At 31.2% G+C, this 26206-nt stretch overlaps 1 protein-coding gene across 1 annotated transcript in view; it reads left to right on the forward strand.

Annotated features, from left to right (window-relative positions):
* Positions 1–16453, forward strand: part of LOC130663028 (dual specificity protein kinase splB-like) — a 528032-nt gene extending 511579 nt beyond the window's left edge. The window contains exons 5-6 of the mRNA XM_057462062.1: positions 15740–15994; positions 16091–16453. Coding sequence (XP_057318045.1) covers positions 15740–15994; positions 16091–16297 — 462 coding nt within the window. The 3' untranslated portion in view covers positions 16298–16453. The remainder of the gene's footprint in view (positions 1–15739; positions 15995–16090) is intronic.
* Positions 16454–26206: the final 9753 nt, after the last annotated feature.

A 26206-nucleotide genomic window follows, 5' to 3' on the forward strand; every position in this document is an offset into this window, starting at 1 on the left:
TCCCGAGTAATTATTATTTATATTTTTCTTTCTTTCTGTGCATAACTTGCAGTCTTTGTGTACCCCAGTGGACAAGTAATTTATATTATATTTTTTTTATTTATAAATAATTACAGACAGAGGGATAATTATTTATTTAAAATAATTTATGTAATGATTTTTGGGAATTTATATTGAGAGTGAGTGTACACCGTATCTTTCTCCCCTTATAAGGTGTAAAGGGGTAATCCAAGGTTTGAAGTTGTGATTATTTTTATCGATATTAATCAATCCTGGTGGATTATTTATTTTGTTTAAATAATATATTATAATATATTTATATTATTGATTCAAATATTGGATTTTAGTTTGGAATTTTTTTTCCATTGTATAGAGTCGACCCCCAGGGGTTTATTAACGATTATAGTTTGGTAAAATAAGTGAAATATTGTATCAAGGATTATTGATAAATTTATATAAATAATTGGATCCAACAATTCTCGGGGAAATACTCTGTATTTATTTTCCTGGGTCTTTTTTCCTGCTATATTTAATTTATTTTATTATTTTATATATATTCAACTGTGCTTATTATTCTCTTTTCCTGATTATTTCTTTTTTTATTATTTCATTCGATTTATCTGCCTTGTTACTGGCTATACTCGCTCGGATTTTCCCTCGCAAATTTTCCCCTGATAAAATATTTTGTCCGTTCTGGAGAAACGGTCTGGCGCCTACGTGCACTAACCCAGCCTGAGGGGCTGGTCCAGGCACACCTTTATTTATTATTTGCAATTTAATAACCTTATTATTTATTTATTAATTTAAAAATTAATTGAAACAATATTTATTATAACTTTCTTTTTCCGGACTTTTGAATTTATGATTTTTTTTTGTTTTACACGTGGGTGACCGCATACGGTACTGGCATAATTCGCGTCTCCGTCGCGAGATTTAAAACGGTATTCGTTATAGATTTATCATTAGTAAAAAATAACACTCTGGTTCAGAAGAAAGGATGTATAAGGTCAGTACCACAGGCCAAAATATCTTTGTGTAATAAGACATATAATGTCGTGAGTGCAATATTTTATCCTAAAGAAAATAATAATTGCACTCATTATGTTGCTATGATTAAGGATACTTCAAAATGGGTCAAAATAGATGATACGAATGTGCAATCAGTTCGATGGCCCACTAATGCTAAAAATGCTTACATATTATTCCTACAAAAAAAGTAGAAAAAAATAATCAAGTAACTCAGCAACTAGATAGATGCTTGGTTAAAAAATAATAATAACAGTTGGAAATCGAGTTCTTGTGTTTGCATTTCAAATTTCAGTATAACGATGGAAAAGTGAGCCCAATTACCTACGTACGACAAATATTAGGATTTTAGTTTGAAACATATTAATACGTACTCTTTGTTCACATATGTATATAAATTATGTGATTAGATTATTTTATGTAATTTTATAATTTTGATTACTGTTCATGAATAAATAAGTACTTCATGTTCCTAAAATATTGTTTATCGTTATTTTCATCACGATTATATATATATATATATATATATATATATATATATATATATATATAGATTATCCATTGAGATTCTGAAAAAAAGCATTCCATTGGGTCACAGGGGAGGGAGGATAAGTAGTTAGCACCATATGCTAGTTGTAATAGCTACAAGATGCTGGGAGGTAAAACTACTAAGCCATTTGATGTTTTAAATTACTAACAGAAAAGTCCGACGTTACCGTATATATTTGACATTAACTTTAAAGGAAACTGTCGTTAAGCAACTGCAGCTCTTTGTCTTATAAAAATTGACCAATCAGGCTATAATATTTAGCAGTATAAAACTACTACAATTGTTACCAAACAATTTTATTGTTTCTACAAAATAATACTATAAACAATATAGTCTCACGTGTCTTAAACTATAAATCGACTTCTAATAGTGTATATTATTAAAATCATTAACAATCAACACGACAAAAAAAGACAAATCCTACCAAAAACAGATTCTCTGTATAAAATCGCACCAAGTACACGTTTAAAATTTTTTACAATTAAAAAAAGATTTTTTTTACAAAGAAAATGAATCAAATCGAAAAAATACCAAGTACCTAAGACAATTCGAAATCATCAACTACGATTTCATAGAATTGAAAAAAAAAATTAAAAAAAAAAATTTTAATGTACTTGGTGTGCCTATAAACTGAAAAAAAAAATATCATTCAATTTTATTAGAAAATAATTAATATGCGAAATCAATTCTAGAAATTTATTTTGCTTGAATAAATTTAGTAACGCACACCAAGTACATTGAAATTTTTTTTTTTTAATTTTTTTTTCAATTCTATGAAATTGTAGTTTATGATTTCAAATTGTCTTAGGTACTTGGTATTTTTTCGATTTGATTCATTTTTATTGTAAAAAAAATCTTTTTTTAATTGTAAGAAATTTTAAACGTGTACTTGGCGCGATTTTGTACAGAGAATCTGTTTTTGGTAGGATAATATTTACACAGTATCGTTAAAAAATAAATAGTCGATTTTTTTGGCCCAGTCTAATATATATATATATATATATTGTAGTATTTTAACTTATAAATTATATCACTTATATACTACAATGATAACACACTCAATTCATAAATAAAAACACCACAATTAACAGCAGTAAAAGAAAGCGAGAGCAATATATGGGTGATTCTCAGATAACTGTGAAGTTTTTAACTTAAATTTTTTCAAAATTAAAAATGCTTCAAACCCTATGTTTTGGGTATTACTGTTTTCTAATGATCCACAAAATTAAGCCTGTAATGTAGTTTTGCTACAACTACATCACAACAAAAACTATGACAAAAATGGAATTTTCCAATGCCACGGTACTGACATCATTTCCACGGTACTGACATATAAATTAAATATTCAAATTACTTACGTAAGCCTTTTCAAAATCTTAAAATAGCAGAATGAATTAAAACTCATTACACTTTCATAATAATCCAAAAACATTTTTAAGATTTTTTTTTTATTCTAACAATCTTTAAAATTTGTTAATTATGAAATTAGAGTAAAATTTTTGTTTGGCATCATTAAAATAAAACTAAATTTAAAATAAGTTAATAAATGAAATCTACTGCAGTTTTCAAAAATAATGAATCTAAAAACCAATTTAATCCAGTCAGTTTACTCTTAAGCGTTGCGGGGGGAAATCAATGAATGGATTTTTAACTTCCCGCTGATAAATTCGACGATTTTCTAAAAATTGGGAAGTTATTGTTTTCAAATCGATTCGTGAAAATAGAAATTTTACCAGATGTCGACGTTTTGAGGTCCTAGAAAGCTATTCTGACTATTTCCAGAATGATGTCCGAGTGTCTGTATGTATGTCTGTGTGTGTATGTGTGGGTGTGTATGTATGTTTGTGACCGGTCTATAACTTTTTAACTAATGAACCGATTTCGATGGTTAAGGCGGCAATCGAAAGAGCTTATTGGCCATCAACTTTTCTGGAAATTTAAATCATTTGATCAAGTAGACTCGAAAATATTGGCGATTTACGAAAAAAAAATTTTTTTTTTTAAGTTTTTTATTGATTTCTCAGAAACGACTTATAGGATCAACTTTAAAATCTAATCAGCTCTAGAACTCAATAAAACGCGTCGATTGCCGCCTTAGCCATCTCAATAGGATAATTCACTCGAGATTTATCGCGGGAGAAAGAAATGGTAAAAAAACGGTTTTTTGCGAATATCTTTGAAACAACTGAACTAAAAAATTACAAAATCTAATCAACTCTAGAACTCGATAGAATACGTCAATTGCCGCCTCAACCATTAGAATCGGTTAATTCGTTCGTAAGATATCGTGGAAGAAAGAAATGCTGAAAAGCGGTTTTTTCGAAAACAATGGTATACAAAAGTATTTTCGAGCTCGGAAATGTATCTACAACAATATTTTCTAGCTCTATAAGTTCGAGAAGCTCGAAAACAGCGGGAAGTTTTGGGGCTGGCCTGTAGGGTTAACCGATAGACAGATTATTTTTTTTCGATTGTACGTAAAAAATTCCGTAGATCACGGAAATAATAATAAAAAAGCTCAATTCGGCCGGGTTTTTAAAATAAATAGTAAAATAACAATAAGGATGCCGAGGCATCGTGTATTTTCATTAAAAAACTTTTATCTATTGATGTAAAGTCCTATGATGACTGGTATTAAATAAAGAGTGTTAAATTCTGAATAAGAATAGTCAAAAACCAATCTCCCGGTGTTTATAATGTTTGCGAAAAAAATTAATTAAAAAAACAAAATAATTAGTTATTTTTATTTCGTCACGCTGTCGGTAACAAAGCTGCAAAAACTAAGCTAGAGGGCGCGCGCAAGAAAACAACTAATTATTTTGTTTTCTTAATTAATTTTTTGCGCGAACATAATAAACCCTGGGAGATTGATTTCTGACTATTCTTATTCAGAATTTATCACCCTCTTATTTAATACCAGCCCTAACGGACCCAAATTACGGTAAATTACGGTAAACCCACCGTAAATTACGGTAATCCACCGTAAAATACCGATTTACCGTAAATTACGGTGGATTTACCGTAATTTACGGTGGTTTTACCGTAATTTACCGTAAAATACGGAAATACGGTAATCTACCGTAAATTACGGTAATTCGGTAATCCACCCGAATTCTTTTACGGTAGATTTATCGTATTCGACGTTAAATTTACGGTATACCCGCCGTAATTTACGGTAATCCACCGTAAAGTACCGATTTACCGTAAATTACGGTGGATTTACCGTAATTTACGGTGGATTTACCGTAATTTACGGTAAATCGACTCGAATTTTACGGTATTCTACGGTAGATTTACGGTAAAAATACCGTGAATTTACGGTAACTCAGGTCTGCTAGGGAGTCATCATAGGACTTTACATTAATACACTAATGCAAAAAATTGAAGGAGCAGAAAAATTTTATAAATTTTTTAGTGATTTTTGGAAAGCTGTAACTTGGTGAAAAAAAATCGTATCGAAAATGTAAAAAAAGCATTTTATAGCTTGAAATCTCTAGTTTAGGTGTTTTTTTCAAAATTTTTTAAAAGCTCCGATTATTGCGCAAACATGAGAAATACCGCGAGCCAAAAAATTTATAAATTTTTTTTTTTTTTTTCGAAGAGATCACGGACCGCGGAAAAATTCTTCCGACTAAACAAATGCATACATCGTTTAGCAAATTTATTCAGCTTCAATTTGGTTTTTTTTTAACCTCGTAGGACGATTTGTCGCAGAGATATCAGCCTTCAAACAGAAAATGATCCTTTTGGCTTTGATCTTCGATATTTCAGGTACCAATGATCGCACAGAAAGTTGAAGGGCGGCGTTGAAAACTTGAATAAATTCCCTACAAGATCCTGTCATTTTTTTAAAAAAAAAATTTTTTCATTTTTAACATCCATTAGAAGAAAGTAAAAAAATGACTTTTTTTGGTTTTTTAGTAAATCAACCGCTACTCTGGAAATATCGATAAAGAAAATAATGTTGCCAGGGACTTTTTTAGCTTAATGTACTCCCAAGACTCCTGTAAATTTTTAAATTGATCTATCGAACCGTTTTTTGGGAATCATCGATCAAAGTTTAGCTAAACAATTGAAGGAGCAAGTTTTGTTCCTTTAATTGTGTAATTATAATCAAAATAAAAAAATTTGTTTTTTTTTGTCATTTCCTTGATGACAAAAAAAAAATAAATAATTTCCGAAAAATGTCAAAAAAAATCGAAGAAAAAAAAACTTGAAACTTGTTTTTTGTGTTCTAAATTTTTTTTTTTGACATTTTTTGGAAATTTTTTATTTTTTTTGTCCTTTCCTTGCATTTGCTGAGTTACCAACGCAAAAATTTGAGAAAAGTCCAAAAAAAAATAATTTTTTAATTTTGATTATGATTACACAATTAAAGGAACAAAACTTGCTCCTTTAATTGTTTAGCTAAGCTTTGATCGATGATTCCCAAAAAACGGTTCGATAGATCAATTTAAAAATTTACAGGGGTCTTGGGAGTACATTAAGCTAAAAAAGTCCCTGGCAACATTTTTTTCTTTATCGATATTTCCAGAGTAGCGGTTGATTTACTAAAAAACCAAAAAATATCATTTTTTTGTGCTTACTTCTAATGGATGTAAAAAATGAAAAAAAATTTTTTTTTCAAAAAATGATGACAGGGTCTCGTAGGGAATTTATTCAAGTTTTCAACGCCGCCCTTCAACTTTCTGTGCGATCATTGGTACCCGAAATATCGAAGATCAAAGCCAAAAGGATCATTTTCTGTTTGAAGGCTGATATCTCTGCGACAAATCGTCCTACGAGGTTAAAAAAAAACCAAATTGAAGCTAAATAAATTTGCTAAACGATGTATGCATTTGTTTAGTTGGAAGAATTTTTTCGCGGTCCGTGATCTCTTCGTAAAAAAAAAAAAAAATTTATAAATTTTTTGGCTCGCGGTATTTCTCATGTTTGCGCAATAATCGGAGCTTTTAAAAAATTTTGAAAAAAATACACCTAAACTAGAGATTTCAAGCTATAAAATGCTTTTTTTACATTTTCGATACGATTTTTTTTCACCAAGTTACAGCCTTCCAAAAATCACTAAAAAATTTATAAAATTTTTCTGCTCCTTTAATTTTTTGCATTAGTGTAGATAAAAGTTTTTTAATAAAAATACACGGTGTCTCGGCATCCCTTTTGTTATTTTATTATTTATTTTAAAAACCCGGCCGAATTGAGCTTTTTTATTATTATTCTCGTGATTTACGGAATTTTTTACGTATAATCAATAAAAAAAATCCATTTATTAATTTCGCCCCACTACGCTTACGAATAAACTGACTGGACAATAATACAAATCTTTTTTATAATTAAATATTATCAAGTATTCAATTAAATATAAATAAATTAAATTAAGACTTAAAGTATTTCATCACGCTATATGGTAAATTATTTTTTAATTCGTCAACTCCGCCGAAGGGTTACATTCGGAGTTGTTTTTGGTTTTTCAATTTCACTACTGACTTCGGTGTCTTTCTAAGATCTTTTCAACATTTTATTACTGTGTACTTTTGGAGAAACTAATGGCAATAGATTATCACCGTAATTTATTCGACCCATCGAGAAATGCTTACATATTGTACCAGGTAGACAATCAAGACAACTTAAAGAGTTAAATAATATTAATTCAGGGTTTTTCTTACTCCAAGTGTATTGGTGCATTTTCATTGTGCTAATAAACGGAAAAAATTTTTCCGGCAGTAAGGTATCAACAGTTTCGACTTGTGGGGTAGTTGCAACGTCAATATGAATTTTTTTGACGGAGCAACGCAAAGTTGATACCAACATGTCAAAAGTTGATATGTCGTTACCCAATTTCACTTTATCATCAGCTAATCGTTTATGAGTGCCTCCAATGCAATGAGCTGCGCTTTTCCCGTGTCTCACTTCACTAAAATTGTACGATATAAATTCAATTTGAGGATAACAAAGCGGGAAATACTGGGGAATAATGTAAAACATTTAACGATTCCGATACGGAGTCGTCGTCATCACTCATTATATGTATTTTTTTTATGCATGAAATCCGTGAGAGGAAATAGTTCAGAACTTGTCTTAAATGGGCAGTAATCGCAGCAGGATCATGTCGTAATGATTGAGAGAGAGTAGCAAATCCCTGAGAAAATTTTTTGCCATAAAGCATTCCAGTGTGCAACGCACATTAGGTTCTACTGGCAACAAAATGAACAGAGTGGACCTCGATTCCGCATTTACATGAATAGTTTCCACTAAAGTCGATAAGAACAACGAATTCATCTTCATTCAAGTTATTTAACAACGTTTTCGTGAATAGGTTTAGGTGAAAATTTCTGAATTCATGAGCCATAAATGAAATTATTTCCTGTTTCATTATGTAATGGGTGTGCTTACTATATTGGTTTAAATTGTGGTCGCAATATAATAAGTGTCCCACACATATGCAAAACTTGAGGCGTTCTGCGAGCCTGTCTGACCGTCTCAGTATCTCCAGGTGAGGGTAAACCCTGACTGGACCACGCAGTGAAATAAAGTTTAAGAAAGAGAAAATTTGCTGAAGCTTATACTTGTAAAGGGAAATGTTTAGAAATAATTTATATGTAGATTTTATAAAATTAATGAGTCTGGCATTTATTCAAGACGGGTCGTCTTACAAAAATTTATAAATGACAGGTGAACAATAAATTAGAACGAATGATGAATTTGACTCGACAATTGACTTTGAAAAGATTTATACTGACTCTAATATTATAATATTATAAGTGACTCTATTTTAACTAAATTTCACAATGACTCTATTAAAAATTTTATAATGACTCTATTTTAACAATTTTACAATGACTCTCCTAACAATTTTATTCAAAGAAAACTCCACTCACTTCAACACTCTTACTCCAACTATTCCGTGGACTCCGCCGATCTCTCCAACAAGACTCCAGTAAATTTCTCCGGTCCTCTAGCCTCCTCGAACCCAATCCTCCGTCACCAGGTCCCAATTCCACTTCCAAAACCCAATCCTCCAATAATCCACAGTAATTTATAATAATCAAAATAAGCTTCCACTCACCAGTGGGCTTATAAGCTCTTGGCAAATGGCGTGTGTATGAATAAATTTACACTGGATGTTGAATGTAGAAATTTTATAGTATGTATATGTATCAGTTCGGGAAGTGCGTCCGTCTCTGATGAACGCCAAAAACCAAGAGAACGTCTCTCGAAAATTACCGAGCCTCGTACCCCTCCCTCGCAGGTTGGGCAACGTCTACAAAACAAAACTGCCCCAAAACTCGACAGCAGTGACCCCAGCGATGAGTAGATTGTTTGATTATTGGCCGTTGTTGTAGGATAAGGTCGCTATCGTTTTGGCGCGAATCGAATTTGAATTTAAATTTAAAAGATATAAATTTCACCCCTTTACAATTAATTTTATGGCCTCTCCTATGGTACATGTCATCTTATTCTTAGTTGTTATTTTGATCGTAATTGAGTTCTTTGTTTTTTCGCTGATTCTGTTTTCTGAAGATAATACCCATTTCATGAAATGCATTTGACTTTTGATTTCGTAATTTCGATTTCTCTATGCTTACAAGAATCACAGCTTCGGGAAAGACATTTTTCTGAACTATTATCACAGACTAACCTCTTAATTATTTTTTCTGGAGTATTTTCTGTGATTATCTTCGTGTGGTGAAGAGCGCTGACCAACAGAGAAAAATTCTCATGGGTAATACACGCACATGTATTGCGTAGTGTTATTTATAGCATAACTCAATAAGGAGGACGGTATTTAGCAAATGTAGAATATGGCACACGATAAGAACTTTGGGCACAGAACTTAACGTGCACATCAATTATATTGCAATTCGTGTATCGTTTCGCAACGTTTTCACCATTCAACTTAACAAAACCTTTCTTCCCAGGATCGATTTGGCTATTATCTTCGAAAAATTTTTCTAATTGTGATTGAATAAATGTTTTACCTGCTCTTTGATTTTTTGTATATTTTAAATAATCATGACTTTGAAGAATTCTTGATGAGACAGAAGGAATAATATTTTTCCTGACACGTGATAACTGTCGATACTTTTTGATGATGTTATTACTAATTAAGCGACTCAATGTCTGTTTCAACTTCTTGCCTCGACTGCATTTATACGAACGTCTTAATTGTTGTCCAACAACTTCATGAAATATTAATTTTTTTTGTTGGTGAATTTATGAAACGATCAGTGTTGGTGAATTTTTGAAATGAAGGGATTACGGCTTTCCTGATCTTGTTAATTGACTTTTATTTATTTAATTCGTGGGTAACGTTTCGTTAACTTTGTTAACATCTTCAGACCCTTATATTACTAAATAATAAATACAATAAATTTTATAAAAATTTTTTAACATTGTCAATATAGTAATTAAAACAATTTTTAAATAAATGTAAATTATAATAATGATTTTACAATTAGTAATTAGAATTACAATTACAATTAAAAGAAAACAAAAATACACAGCAATATATACATATTTACAATTATAACCTCTAAAATCAACACGTGCAAATATAAATTACATACAGACTAAATAATAATTGACTTCTACACTATTTGTAAGTTAAAAAATTCATACTATTAATTACTAATTGTAAAAACATTATTATAATTTACATTTATTTAAAAATTGTTTTAATTACTATATTGACAATGTTAAAAAATTTTTATAAAATTTATTGTATTTATTATTTAGTAATATAAGGGTCTGAAGATGTTAAAAAAGTTAACGAAACGTTACCCACGAATTAAATAAATAAAAGTCAATTAACAAGATCAGGAAAGCCGTAATCCCTTCATTTCAAAAATTAATTTTTTTTTTTACTTCATCATCAACACGTTTTTCTTTTAAAAATCTATCAACAGTTGACTTTGGGGAAGAAAAAGAAGACGGCTTTTTTTATTGATAACCTATGCATTTGATTTTGAAGACCGCCAACTTTTTTCCTTAACTGATTATTTGTTTTTTTTCAATTTTTCATAATCTCTATAACACTTTCGTGTTATGTCCAATATGGTAGCTTATACCGTAATATTTTGGACAAATTAATATTATTATTATTTTTTTTTTCGGCCCTAGTCTTTCGACCAATAGACCGGGATCACACTGAGTGTAATTACCTGGGAGGTTTGTTCAAATAAAAGATGTTTGATGTACAAATTAAATTACTATATATTTTAAAAATATTTCAACAATATGAAAACAATATTCGAGATTAAAATTATAATTATGTGGCTAACCAGCCGACACTAATTGTATAAATAGAAAAATGATTATTAATTCGGAATTATAGAGAGGACATAAGGTGGCGAGCCGCCTACACTTACTCGTATAATTTGAATTTTACAATGAAATACTACTATTAGGATTTTAATTTATAATCGGTGAAAACCAGTAATTTTAAACGTGAAAATTATCTCTTTTGTTTGTGTCACGAGTTATCGGTGAGTTGGAAATTCAATTGTCTTATATTATTATTTAAATTTACGGTACCTGTTGTCGCGGCAACTTGATGTTTGTCTGATCGTAATTTTCACTGACTCTAGGTATTACTTTCGCTAAAAATTTAGTTTAACAGTTAAATTCAAACTTATAAAACCACTAATTTTAATGAAACCCTCAATAATGTAAGTGTGCGGACACTTGTATAATATAACTAGTACAGAACTAGTGTGAAAGCGTGAGAACACTGCATAAAACTGAACTAGTACGGAACTAGCGTATAATAAATCTAAGTGTGAGAACACTTGTATAAACTGAACTAGTACGGAACTAGCGTAAATAAAATCTAAGTGTGAGAACACTTGTATAAAACTAAACTGTTTGACCCGAACTGATGAAACAAAAAGTGATTGATGTGCGACAAAACTTTTTATAATTTTCCATTGGGTCCTATTCGGTCTGTTGTTTGGGGGAAATCTGTGTCCAATCGGGACGCAGTTCCCTTGGGTCCTTCCCCTTTCTCTAAGATTTTTCGTTAGGGAAGTGGAAAAGACACCCACACATACACCCACATGTACCATATTTTACTTATAACGATACATTTTAAATCTAAATATTTAAATTTATTTATACTTATTGTTTAAATTTATTTATTATACTTTGTAATGATGATTTGTTAATTTAAAATATTAATTTTAGTTAACATTATATTTTTTTGATTGGCGTTGAGCCTATAATATTTATTTGTTGTTATAAGTTTTCTACTATTTTTGTTAGTCAATCAAATCCTAATTTAAATTTAAAATAGGTGGCTAGCAGGCGACTTTATTTATAATATTAAGAAGTAAAAATTATTACGATTACAATAAAAAGAAAAATATTATTAGGTGGCTACTCAGCCGACTCTAATTTACAATATTTAAAAATTATTATAGTATTACGTTCAAAAATTATTTATTTAATTATTAGTTATTCTTTTAATATTTGAATCTAAGAAATATTACGTTTTAGAAATTATTTATTTGGTTATTAATTATTCTTGGAGAATTTCATTATTTGAATATTACGTTTTAAAAATTATTTATTGGATTGTTATTTATTCTTTTAAATGGTTTATTTGAATACTTTTTATTTTAAGAAGTATTACGTTTTTAAAAAAAAATTATTTATTGGATTGTTATTTATTCTATTAAATTGTTTATTTCAATATTTTTCATTTGTTTTAAATTATTGAATTTTATTTAATGACTATTTCGTCATCAGAATTTAATTTTTCTATTTGTTTGATGATGCCAAGAGGTTTCGACAAAAGTGTACTCAAAGAGAAAGTGAGGGATTAAGATTATTTTTATTTGTAACTAAAAATATATTCCACGTACACTTTTGTTGATAAATATTTTTGGTTTTCTACGAAAAGTGTTTCCAGCTGGCCTTTGGGCCTTTACAATTGCCCGAGGGGTCATCAAGATTACATTTGGGTGTTTTCTCTAGCATTTCAAAAAACTGTCAAAGCAAAAAATTCTAAATCCCTTAAAAGCATTTTACAACTACGTCATGTCTTATCACTAAATATAAAAATGATAATAAAAAAAAAAAATAAAATCTGGTCATCGGCCCAACTTTATAATAAAATAGAAATTAGCTATAAAATATAACGTTCAACATTTAGCTGGACGTAACATTCGCATATTTTTTTTTATTTTCTCTTACTCACTAAAGCTTGTTTAGGAATATTATTATTAATGTCATTATTATTCTCATCTATCTCATTGCTGTTTTCGATTTGAGTATTTCTTTGAAGCCTTTTCTTCTTGAGCCGAGATTATGTTTGCCACAAATTTGTATTTTGCGGCGAGATCGTTTTTCTCGTGCTGTTAATTGGTCGATAGATTTTAATTTATTTTCTAGTTTTCTTTGTACGTTTCTCTCTCGTTCTTTTTGACAATATTTATTATGAACTTCGGGATCTTATCTTATCTTCTACCTTCAAAATCTTTCTGCTTTTCTTTTTTTTCTTAATTTTTCATCCTGTTGAACTTGAGTAATTTTTTTTCTTTGTATCGACACAAGTTTTTTATTTTTTGTAGACAGCCTATTATTGCACAAGTTTTGGAGCCCAAGTATGTTTTTAAATCTTGTCCGGGTTATCGGAGCCATTTTTGATTAAACTAGAACAACTAAATATGATAATAAATTAAAATATTGAGGAAAAATAAATTAAAAAATAATTTGTTATTTTTACCATGGTACAGACACCCACGGTACTGACATTTGATTTTATACTTAACCTAACTTTTTTGTTGCAGATAATTAAAGTAATTTACCAACTAATTTTATTTTTTCACGTAAAATTAAATAAAAATTTAGTATAATTAATTCAAAAATCGTCTTAATGGTAGTAAATTTCAATACCATGGTACTGATATGTAATTTTTATGGCTTACCTTTTTCAAAACAAAATATATTACTTTTATCATAATGTTGAGACTATAAAATAAACACACGGATGTAAACACTACACAAATAGTCCTTCTTTAAAATGCTGCCATAGAGTGCGCATGAAACTGAATTAAAGATGGAGTTTAGGCGGCAAATATTTTAAATTTAAAAATTGAATAAAATTTGCGGACATAAATTAATGATGATTATTTTTTTTTACCAATTAATATTTTAGTATAATTGCGATCTAATTTAATGGACTATGCATTAGACGTTAATTATGAAAGGTAAACTTTACATTACCAAACGAATCTTAACAGAAATTTATACATTTAGTTTAAAGAATGAGAATCGGACATGCCACGGTACTGACATTTTGAGTGTATTTCCGTAAGTTGTATGTGATCCGTAAACACTTATTTCCTTACTTTCTATGTCGATTGTAAAATACTATCGACATTAAAATTGTTATAACTTTTTAATGAAACAAAGTCATGTTGAATGATAAATAAAGTACTAGACATAAAGAATCACAGTTATTTGAGAATTACCCATATAGTATATTAAATTCAAATATGTTTGCTGTTAAGATGTCAAATTAGGACTGACTGACTTTAGTCACGCATCCGTAAAACAAGAGAAGAAGGCTTTTGTTTTCTAGATATTAAAATATTTAAAGAGATCAGTTTCACATTTGTTACACTGCCCCCTTCTCCAAATTTATTCTTTCCGAATTTGAAGTTGTCTAGAAGTTCAACTTCAACTCCTCAATTGATGCCAACAAGAAAATATTCTTTCGGCTTCACTGTTTTTTTAAAAAATAATAAGATTATGCAGCGTTCGTTGTGTCGATCACTATTATTTTTTATTTTTATCACACACGCAATTACTCATATCTGTACTTTAACACAAATTAATAGAAATATTTTCACAACACTAATTCATTAATTATTTATATTTTGTTTTTTATATGTAGTATATCACACAAGTAAACTAAAATACGCACTTTAATATCGATTAAAAAAATTTTTCCATACAACTTAATTAATTAATTACTGAATTCATTCAAATTATTACACGCACCTCATCCTCTATTATAAAATATATCCACAAAACTTATTAAATTAATCACCGAATTCATTTATATTACTACGAGCACTTTGATATTGTAAAAAATATTCACTAAACTTATTTGATTCATCACTAAATTTATTTGAATTTCCACACGCATTTGAGCACAAATTAAAAAAAAAAGTTTTCACCAAAGTAATTGAACTAATCACTGAATTTATTTTTTTATTTTTTATTCGATTTATTATCATTTGTATCTTTTAATAACATCAAAAACACGATCTTTTCAATTCATTGCCTTCCCCGTCGCGTCGCGATATTTTGACAAATATATATTTTTTTGTATTATATATTTGTAAGTTTACACAACACAAAGGTTACACACACTTCTGACACCAAATTGTAGTAATTGGTATCTTAAATTAATATCACTTATACACTATAATGATATCACACTTAAATTATAAATAACAACACCACAATTAACAGCAGTAAAAGAAAGAAAGAGCAATGTATAGTTTATTGAATACAGATATGTTTGCTGTTAAGATGTCAAATTAAGACACTTATTATTATATTACCATTTCATATTTCATAGTTTATGTATATATATATGTGAACGTGGTGGCGCAAGTCATGTGTCTCTATACCGATGTCATATGGCTGTTTAATCTCTCTCGCATTCAAATTTATTGTAATAATAAATAAATATAAATTATAACTTTTATTTACCTATTTGTTTATCAATCTATCATTATTCTCTACCAATTCCATGAGAAATCTTTATGCTTAATATTTAAGTTTTCATTTTGAAGCCTCTAAATATTTGTTGGCGCCGTTTTTGATAATTTTAATGAACTTATAAATCCCGAATTATTGATGAATTGTGTAAGTTTGCATCAATACCTATTCTATTACGTGTGTATATTTTCGTTTTTATGAATGCATAAGTATATTAACAATATTTGAACCGCGGATTAAGAATCTCGGGTTGAAAAACTGAACCCATTTTACACCTTAGTAAAAACGAACAAGCGCCGCCTTCGTTTAAACTAAGCGCGAGCTAGCGAAAAGTCAGGGAGGTGCTGAAAATTTTCGAAGAATCTACCTTTCCATTCTGGCTGCCAGATGGCATTTTTATTGTTTTGTAACTAAGATCATTTCTTCCAGATCATCAAAGGCATCAAATATAATCAGTCAGTTGACTGGTGGTCTTTTGGAGTATTACTCTATGAAATGTTGACGGGTCAGTCACCATTTTCTGGTTGCGATGAAGATGAACTGTTCTGGAGTATTTGCAATGAACGGCCGTTGATACCTAAATATTTAAGCCAAGACGCAATTGATATTTTATCATATTTATTAGAAAAAGATGCGGATAAAAGGCCACTTGGACATGAAGTGCAAACCCATTCTTTTTTTCTTGTAAGTAAATGACAAGTATTTTAATAGAATGAACATGAGACTTCTGTGTGGTAATATGATTCAAATTTAACTGTTATTCTTATTAATATTTCACAGAGTATTTATTGGGATAGATTAGAAAAAAGACAACTCCAGCCGCCATTCAGACCTATTTTAGAGCATACACTCGACACAAAATATTTTGATACAGCGTTCACTACAGAGGAAACTCGTCTCACGAAAATATCTGACCAAGATCTAGCTTTAATCAACCAAGAATTCTTCAGAGGCTTTTCATACACAAATCCGAATGCTACAAATTGAAAACTTAGTAGAAAAAATGATCAAGAAAGATAAAATTTATCAATTAGAAATAAGCAATCGTTTATATATCGGATTAAAAGGCTCTATTTTTGTATGTCGAGCATGAAATGAAGTGTGTTAATATAATCCTTTACACTAAATGAAAAAAAATAGTTTTCGATCATTTCAGAAAAACCTGTACAAATAATAATGATTGATTAAGTGAGCATGCCGAAGGCGGGCGAACCTCGTTCGTGATTATATGCAGTGACTCGTTCGAAGACCATGATATAATTGATTACTTATAGTACTGTCAAGTCTGAGTCAACGACACAACTTTCAGTGTTTAAATTGGAAACTTTTCCCGCCCGCGAGCTGCACTACGCAGTGCTCACACGTCATGGCGTCATATTTTCATAGTGTTATCCCTGTTTAGTAATAAAAATGTTATCCTGGTCTCATGAATACCCGGCTCATTGAAAAATGGGTTCAGAAATAAGAATGGGAGGAAGGTAAATCTTTGAACGAGATGCTGCGCATAATTACAATCAAGCTTGGCCTGACATCAGCGGACTTGCTTGATCGATCAATTATACTTGCATCACGTTCTCGATAATTATATAATTGATTACTTGTAGATGTTTAGAAAATCAGGTGACATTTTATTGTATTTAAATACATAACATATATGTATCTTTATTTATGATCACATTGGCAAAATAGTCACTTGCAGCCTGTATCAGCCGATTGTAGAAACAGTCGAAAACCGTTGATCCAGCAGACCAACCTGCAGTCCAGATCGTATCTATATCTAAACCCTGTTCGCCGGCTTTAGGAACTGCTGCGTGCTTCATAATATATGCCAAGAAGGTGTCGACATCTATTTCTGCTTTCTTTAGTAGTGAATTAATCCAATGACATATTCTGTGCACTCATCGGCTTGTGCGGTCTTATTGTTGAGATAGAAAGCTTACCTGAGTTAGATCTCAGGTTTTCAGTCTACTTTAACTAAGTCAATATGATTGATGTAACACAGAACTGTTTTCCTTCTTTAAAGAAAAGTAGTCAAGGTTGATTGATCTTCCTCAGGTCTCGAATTTTTAATAAGATCTGGTATTTTTATGCTTATGCCTGTGGGTGATTTTGTGATATTTTTAATATTAACAAAATTAGTGTTTGCATTCTATGATTCGAATCAGGAGGGTAGCTGGTATTTCTGACACCTCTTTCAGCCCCAAATTATTGGTATTTTCAATACTTTCAACATATGCGAGTACCTGTTCCGTGTTCCAAGTCTCCGCACATTAAGTCTTGTTGGTCTTTTCTGAAAAGTACTTTTGACGAACTGTGATATTGAAGTATCTTTCGAGAGATTGTTCTGCGAGATCTAGATCTATCTACCAAGAATTTTATGACGTCGGTGTTTTGAGGATTAGAGGTATCTATTTTCTCTTGGTCTGCAAAGACCAACTATTTTCTCAGGCAGCTTTCATATTGCTTCACTGTTGATTCCTTTATGGAGTCTAACATTATTTCCGCTGCTTCATTTGAAATTCCTCTCTTGAGAATAGCCTACTTGATAAATTGCTGACCACTAGAAATAATTTGAGAGCTAATAGGTAATTTTGTTGCCTAAAAGGAGATCGCAATAAATTAATTTTTGGTTTAAAAAATAGAGGTGGTTGACATAAAAGAGTGGTAAAGAGCAGGTACCACGTTTGAGCAGGCCAAAGTGGCACAATCAGAATTCCCGAGGCTTCGTCATTAATTATTTTACTTAAGGCTGGTAATGTGAGGGCAAAAAGTGGAAGTGCATAAACCTCTCACTCTTCCACAAAAAGATAAAAGCATCTATTAGCTCTGTTTCTGGGTCCGGGTAGCGCAATAAAATTTTGAGCATTTTTTGTTAATGCATGAAGCACAAAGATCGACTGAAAAGGGACTATCCTCTCGTAAGACCTCCTGAAAAGCGGTTTGCGACAATTCTCACTCAGTTTCCAGGTTCACTCGTCTAGAAGCTCGATCAGTTTCCGCATTCAATTTTGATGGAATGTAAGGAGCTACCACCCAAATGTTCCTACTCTCACACCATTGCCAGATATTCCTTCCAAGCTCGCTAAGCCCTAGATATTTAATGCCTCCAGCTTTAATAATATGTGCTATTGCTGTCGTATTATCAATACGGAGTAAAATATCGCAGTCGCGAACCTCTGAGGCAAAACATTTAAGTGCAAAAAAGGCTGCTAGAAGCTCAAAATGATTAATATGTCATTTTTAATCTTCCTGAATCCAGAACCCGTATGACACTCCCATGTGACTCAGCACCCCAATCAGTTCTGGAAGCATCAGAACTAATAACTAAGCTGTAACTTTGTGTCTTAATCCTACTACTTGCTTTCGAGATCTTACGTCTCCACCAGAGTACATTCTCAAAAACGATCTTATTTAGCTTTATTGATCCCTCAAATTCATTATTATTTACTAATAGCGCCAACCATTTTGCTCTCTCGAGTCTTTTGCAACATAATTTACCATAATTTATACCCGGACAGCAGGTCACTAAAATTTTTATTACGTGAGCGATAGTCCTAATTTTATAGTTTTCATGAGGTTCTATGCTTTTCAAGAGCGACATTACCTGAGATCTCTTTTTGGATGTTGGTTCCACTCGGTATTCCTGTGAGTCTAGGATAAACCCGAGGTTCTTGCACCTCCTAATAGAAATAATCTGGCTGTTGGAATAATATATAATAAATTCCATGGATTCTTGAAACCTGGTCGAGTACTCTACGTTCGTTTAACATGACTTGGAATAACTTTTGAGCAACTTTTCCCGCGTATGATAATTTGTTTCGTTCAGTTGGCAGCTTGGTACGAGAAGGATCCGAGACTCGAGATATTTAATAATAATAGTAATAAGTTCTTTAGTAATTAAGTTAGCTTAAGTTGGTATCGTGGCGTTTTTAGAAATTTAGGTACTCGTTTGCTGGTCACCAGAGCCCAAGAGGATTCGGCTACGATCCACATACCTGACTCGACGACAACGGCCGACAATACCCGAAGTGCGGAGAGTAAATAAGTCCGCCAGCGGAACGTTTTTGGAAGTTGACATCGTCTAGTGATTTAGCCTGTATGACGACTAACACACCCGAACGAACGGGCCAATGTTCACGAACAGTCGTAACAAAGATTTATACGACATATGGTATACATGCACAAGTGATTTATTTTGGGAAACTGAACCGACATCGAGGGATTCGGGAAGCAATTGCCAGCGCCAAGCATGACCGAGCTCTGTATTAGTAGCGATCGAAGCGCCGCCAACCGGGGGAGCCCTGAACTACGATTGACGAGGAGGGAAAAGGAACGACCAACGCCATTCTGGATCGTACCTGGTTGCCACATACACGTGCTTGCGATTTACAAATTTGAGACATTCCGTTATTGTGAATAGTTAATTAAAAGATAGTTGAGATATTATAAGGATAATTGAGCCGAGTTTACGGTTGTTATATTTTTTGTATTACTGGTCGTCCGTGAGAGACGCCAATCCGTGCATCGGTTAAATTCTTGGTCAGACTGTGAGGTTAAGAAACGCTCGTTTGCCACCGACACCGGCGTTTCAATTTCCGCGTGCGGAGATCTTTAATTGACCATACGTCAATTAATTTGAGGGCATCAACACCATTCCGTGATCGGAGAGGCCGATTACGTCGTAAGGAATTTCACGCCGACCACGGCTAGACATTTTGGGGAGCAACGACCACGTGGAGAAGGAACACCAATACTTCGAGATCATCGACCGGTGAGCGAGTCAAAAAAAATTTATTTCGAGAGATAACTCGAATTGGCTCACCTACTTTAAATAATTAGATTTTACACCGGAATAGGTGTTTGCGGGTTCTGCCAATTCGATTTATCTCCACTGGTACAAGTAGAATTTGGAATTGTAGAGTGCGTCGTCACATTTTCTGTTGTGTCACGAGAGTCGTCTGATCGACATGTTTTGTTGTTAGTCTATATTATTATTGGTTCTTTTATTATTGTACTTTATCCATTATTTTTTTTGGGAGTTATATTAAGTGTACTGCGTATTCGGGTCTCGTTATTCATTCTTTATTGTTTCATTTCTTTTTAACCCGAATTATTAACCGTAATAAATTGCTTGTTGTTTATGGTACGGATAACATTCCGACGGTAATTCGAGTGCGGCCGTTAAATTACTGACTGTGGCGGACGTCAAGTAAATTAACATCACCTTGCCGTCAAGTTACGGTACTGTATTAGTTTAAGTTACTGCGTATCTTATCCCGAGTTTTCTTGGTTATTGTTCATATCGAGGCAAGCCGACAACGGCATTAGTATTAAGTTTTGATGTATTAAAAACGTTTTTTTTGTTGTCTCACGGTCATACCGATTGATTTATTTTTTTTTAATATACGAACTAGTAGAGTCATACAATTTTGAGTACATATTTTATCGACACCTGAAGTGCCTACCCTACCCCGATCCACCGCCCTGAGTCAGCGATCCGCATGAAACTTCGGTGAGTGGAACTCACCTGGCGCTCAACAACTAAAGAACCCGAAACAGGTAAGCCGAATATTTGTGAGGGGATTAATTCGCCTGACGGATTCCAGGCGGATTAAATAACTGGTCACAATATATATATATATATATATATATATATATATATATATATATATATATATATGGGCAGATCCATTAATTCTCGACGAAAGTGTGCGCGCTCAGGTCAACGATTTTGATGCCGATTTTTTCCTCAAAAGTACACAATTAAAAAAGAAGATCCTGAAAATTTGGACCCGATATAATCAAATCTGGCCGCTGGAGAATTTTTTGAATTTTTAAAAAAGTCGATTTTTCACTGATTTTCGAATATTTGTATCTCAGCTTCTATATAACTTAAAGACTCCTGCCCAACGGCATTTTTCTCAGTAGACTCTCTACTTTTGAGAAAAAAATAAGTATTTTGTCTAAACTCAAATAGAACTTAGCTGACAGCCTCTAACTAACGAACTGTTTTGGTTAAATTTTACCTATTTGTAAAACACTAGTATACGTACAGTGTTCGAAGTTGAGGATCGACCAGCAGCTAATGTCTTCTATTGGGGTATACTTTAGTAGAATCTATGCAATTTCTACTTCATTGCTTCTATTAAATAAAGTTATAGCCATCTGAAACCAATCAAATTTTAAAAAATTGCAGTTTTCAGATGGCTAGAACTTTTTTCTCGGAACTTCGATTACCTTCAAACTTTCAGGAAAGTTGCTTTATTATGTTCCTAAAAAGCCCTAAAAATCGGGGCTAGGGAATCGAGCTTGTATTCAAGTTATGAATTTTTTAATATTTCCAAAATTGCGTTGTTGAATATAATATTTGCTGATAATTTCTTACATATCTATCGAATTATTCATATCTTATAGACAAGTGAATTATTAATATTCTCTGTACATAGATATAGCTGCTGTCAGTAACCATTTGAGTAACGTCTCAAGTAAACATTTTACCCTCAAAAGCGCTATCGTTCTTATATTGTTTGAATTTGTTTCAAAAGTTGCGCTTGGGCTACTCTGTTACTCAATTTATGCGCTTCGTGGCGTGACTGAGGTACCAATGTTATCATACGCTCATGAAAGCATTGCAATCTACGTTGAAGTTCTCTAGGTATGAAGGTCTACAGTATTTAGAAATTTTTATGTGTTTGATTTGGAGTGTTTAAACTATCAAAACTTGAAACAATGGATAAGTGTTATATTGGTCAGTCACGCCACGAAGCAGATAAATTGAGTAACAGAGTAGCCCGAGCGCGACTTTTGAAACAAATTCAAACAATATAAGAACGATAGCGCTTTTGAGGGTAAAATGTTTACTTGAGACGTTACTCAAATGGTTACTGACAGCAGCTATATCTATAAACAGAGAATATTAATAATTCACTTGTCTATAAGATATGAATAATTCGATAGATATGTAAGAAATTATCAGCAAATATTATATTCAACAACGCAATTTTGGCAATATTAAAAAATTCATAACTTGAATACAAGCTCGATTCCCTAGCCCTGATTTTCAGGGCTTTTTAGGAACATAATAAAGCAACTTTCCTGAAAGTTTGAAGGTAATCGAAGTTCCGAGAAAAAAGTTCTAGCCATCTGAAAACTGCAATTTTTTAAAATTTGATTGGTTTCAGATGGCTATAACTTTATTTAATAGAAGCAATGAAGTAAAAATTGCATAGATTCTACTAAAGTATACCCCAATAGAAGACATTAGCTGCTGGTCGATCCTCAACTTCGAACACTGTACGTATACTAGAGTTTTACAAATAGGTAAAATTTAACCAAAACAGTTCGTTAGTTAGAGGCTGTCAGCTAAGCCCTATTTGAGTTTAGACCAAATATTTATTTTTTTCTCAAAAGTAGAGAGTCTACTGAGAAAAATGCCGTTGGGCAGGAGTCTTTAAGTTATATAGAAGCTGAGATACAAATATTCGAAAATCAGTGAAAAATCGACTTTTTTAAAAATTCAAAAAATTCTCCAGCGGCCAGATTTGATTATATCGGGTCCAAATTTTCAGGATCTTCTTTTTTTAATGTGTACTTTTGAGGAAAAAATCGGCATCAAAATCGTTGACCTGAGTGCGCACACTTTCGTCGAGAATTAATGGATCTGCCCATATATATATATATATATATATATATATATATATATACATATATATATATATATATATATATATATATATATATGTGTAAGCATGTATGAGTGCCTGTGTGGGTCTACACAGTGAACACACCAACATAACAGTGATATCACATCTAGAGAACATGTAACGTAACAAATTCAACGTAAATTTTACATTCTGATGATATAAATTGGAATGGAAATGGTACGTCAAATTTGTGACGTAAATGTGACATTAAGATTGCATGCATGTTACTGACCAAGTGAAATCACATGAGTGACCTAAATGTGACGTTACATTTATATCACATACTAACGTAAGCTTTACATTCTAGATATTACCTCGAAATCACGTAACGAAACCGACTTATAAGTGACATAATCTTGGTGATTCTATTTTATCGTCACATTTACATCACAATGTAATGTATCAGATATGTTCATACTGTTACAGCATTTTAACATAAAAAAAAGTTATATTTATCTTACATTAAAACATTTCATCACATTTATGTAAAAAATTTTACTTTAAAATGATGTTCGTATTAAGACGGCATCGCAATAGGAAAGCTTATGCGTAAAAATTATGTATTTGCTATAATTTATATTTTTACATTTAATTTATGTGAAAAATAATATACACTTATCCAAAAAATTAAAGGAACAAGAAAATTTTATAAATTTTTTAGTCATTTTTGGAAGGCTGTATTTTCGTGAAAAATGATCGTATCGAAAAAATAAAAAAAGCAAATTGAAGTTTGAAATCTCTAGTTTGAAGATCTTTCAGCAAAATATTTTTTTGAGCCACGGTTTTTGCGGAATAATAAGAAAAAAGTCGAGACAAAATTTTTCTAAATTTTTTGGTTTCGTTTTTTAGGTCTACGGGGCCGGGAAAAATTTTTTCAAAAAAACGAATTTATGGCTTGTTTTGGAAATTTATTCAACTATAATTTGCTTTTTTTTGTTTCTCTGTACGTCAATTTGCTGCTGAGATATCAGCCTTCAAATGAAAAAGGATCCTTTTGTCTTTGATTATTGATATCTCAGCAAGAAATGGTCACACAGTAATTTAAAGGGCAGTTTAATAAACTTGAATAAATCCCCTACAAGCTCCATTTTCGATTTTTTCAAAAAACAATTTTTTTTCATCCTTGATATCCATTTGAAAAACCTTTAAGAAATGGCCATTTTCTGGTTTTTTAGTTGACTCATCGCTACTCTGCAAATATTGATAAAAAAAATAATGTTGCCAGGTAATTTTACAGCTTAATGTACCCCCAAAAACCCTGGAAATTTTCAGATTGATCCATTGAACCGTTTGTCCGGTCCGATTGCTCAAAGTTTTACAAAACAATTAAAGGAACAAGTTTTGTTCCTTAATTTGTGTACTCATTACCAAAATGAAAAAATTAATTTTTTTTTGGATTTCCGTTCATATTTGCGTTAGTTATTCAGTAAATGTAAGGTAAAGAAAAAAAAAAATTTTTTTCCGAAAAACGAAAAAAAAAAATAATCCCCCGAATAAAACGTAAAAAAAAAAAATTGGAAAAAATTCTTGTTTGGTCTCGTTTTTTGGAAAATTTTTTTTTTTTCCTCTTCACCTTACATTTACTGAATAACTAACACAAAAATGAAAGGAAATCCAAAAAAAAATTAATTTTTTCATTTTGGTAATGAGTACACAAATTAAGGAACAAAACTTGTTCCTTTAATTGTTTTGTAAAACTTTGAGCAATCGGACCGGACAAACGGTTCAATGGATCAATCTGAAAATTTCCAGGGTTTTTGGGGGTACATTAAGCTGTGAAATTACCTGGCAACATTATTTTTTTTATCAATATTTGCAGAGTAGCGATGAGTCAACTAAAAAACCAGAAAATGGCCATTTCTTAAAGGTTTTTCAAATGGATATCAAGGATGAAAAAAAATTGTTTTTTGAAAAAATCGAAAATGGAGCTTGTAGGGGATTTATTCAAGTTTATTAAACTCCCCTCAAATTACTGTGTGACCATTTTTTGCTGAGATATCAATAATCAAAGACAAAAGGATCCTTTTTCATTTGAAGGCTGATATCTCAGCAGCAAATTGACGTACAGAGAAACAAAAAAAAAGCAAATTATAGTTGAATAAATTTCCAAATCAAGCCATAAATTCGTTTTTTTGAAAAAATTTTTCCCGGCCCCGTAGACCTAAAAAACGAAACCAAAAAATTTAGAAAAATTTTGTCTCGACTTTTTTCTTATGATTCCACAAAAACCGTGGCTCAAAAAAATATTTTGCTGAAAGATCTTCAAACTAGAGATTTCAAACTTCAATTTGCTTTTTTTATTTTTTCGATACGATCATTTTTCACGAAAATACAGCCTTCCAAAAATGACTAAAAAATTTATAAAATTTTCTTGTTCCTTTAATTTTTTGGATAAGTGTATGTTATTGAAACGTGCTGAGGTTTATGTTGAATCCGTGAAGTAAACTTTTTTTTTATTTATATAAATTTATATCTGTATTTTCATTTGCTTGTAAATAATTGAAATAATTATTTTTATTGTTATAATATATTTATTTTATTATTAGACATTTTACTTGGTTTTTCTAATGTTTATTGTTATTATTTTTTTTTATTAAATTAAATACATATGTTACGTCTAAGGTAGCTGGTACCGTGATATTGGACGATTATTATTATTATATTTTTGGCCCTAGTCTTTCGACCAATAGACCGGGATCACACTGAGTATAAGTATCTGGAAGGTGTTGTAAAATGAAAAGATTTTGAATGTACAAATTCAAACTACTCTATATTATACAATTGAAAATTTTGATTTGATGAATACAATAAAACTTGAAATTATTTTATAATTAGTCGGCTAATAAGCTGACACTAATTTAACAAACTGGATTCACTATGAATTCGAAATTATACGGAGATATTAGGTGGCTAATCGCCTACACTTACTCATATAGTCTGAGTGAATTATAACGATGTTGGAATTAAATCTTAATTTGAATATTCAAAAATAAAATTTATAAAAATTATTAATTAAAGATATTATTAGGTGGCTAGTCAGCCGACTCTTATTTACAATTTTCAAGAATTAGATTTACTATTTTAAATTTTAAGTTACTCGTATTTTTTGTTAAAATTATTTATAAAAAAAAATATTTCGGTTAGAAATTTTTGCTCTAAATTTTTACTTTCTTAATAACTAATTCGTCATTAA

The sequence above is a fragment of the Microplitis mediator genome, chromosome 2 (genome assembly GCF_029852145.1).
Source record: "Microplitis mediator isolate UGA2020A chromosome 2, iyMicMedi2.1, whole genome shotgun sequence".
Lineage (NCBI taxonomy): Eukaryota > Metazoa > Arthropoda > Insecta > Hymenoptera > Braconidae > Microplitis > Microplitis mediator.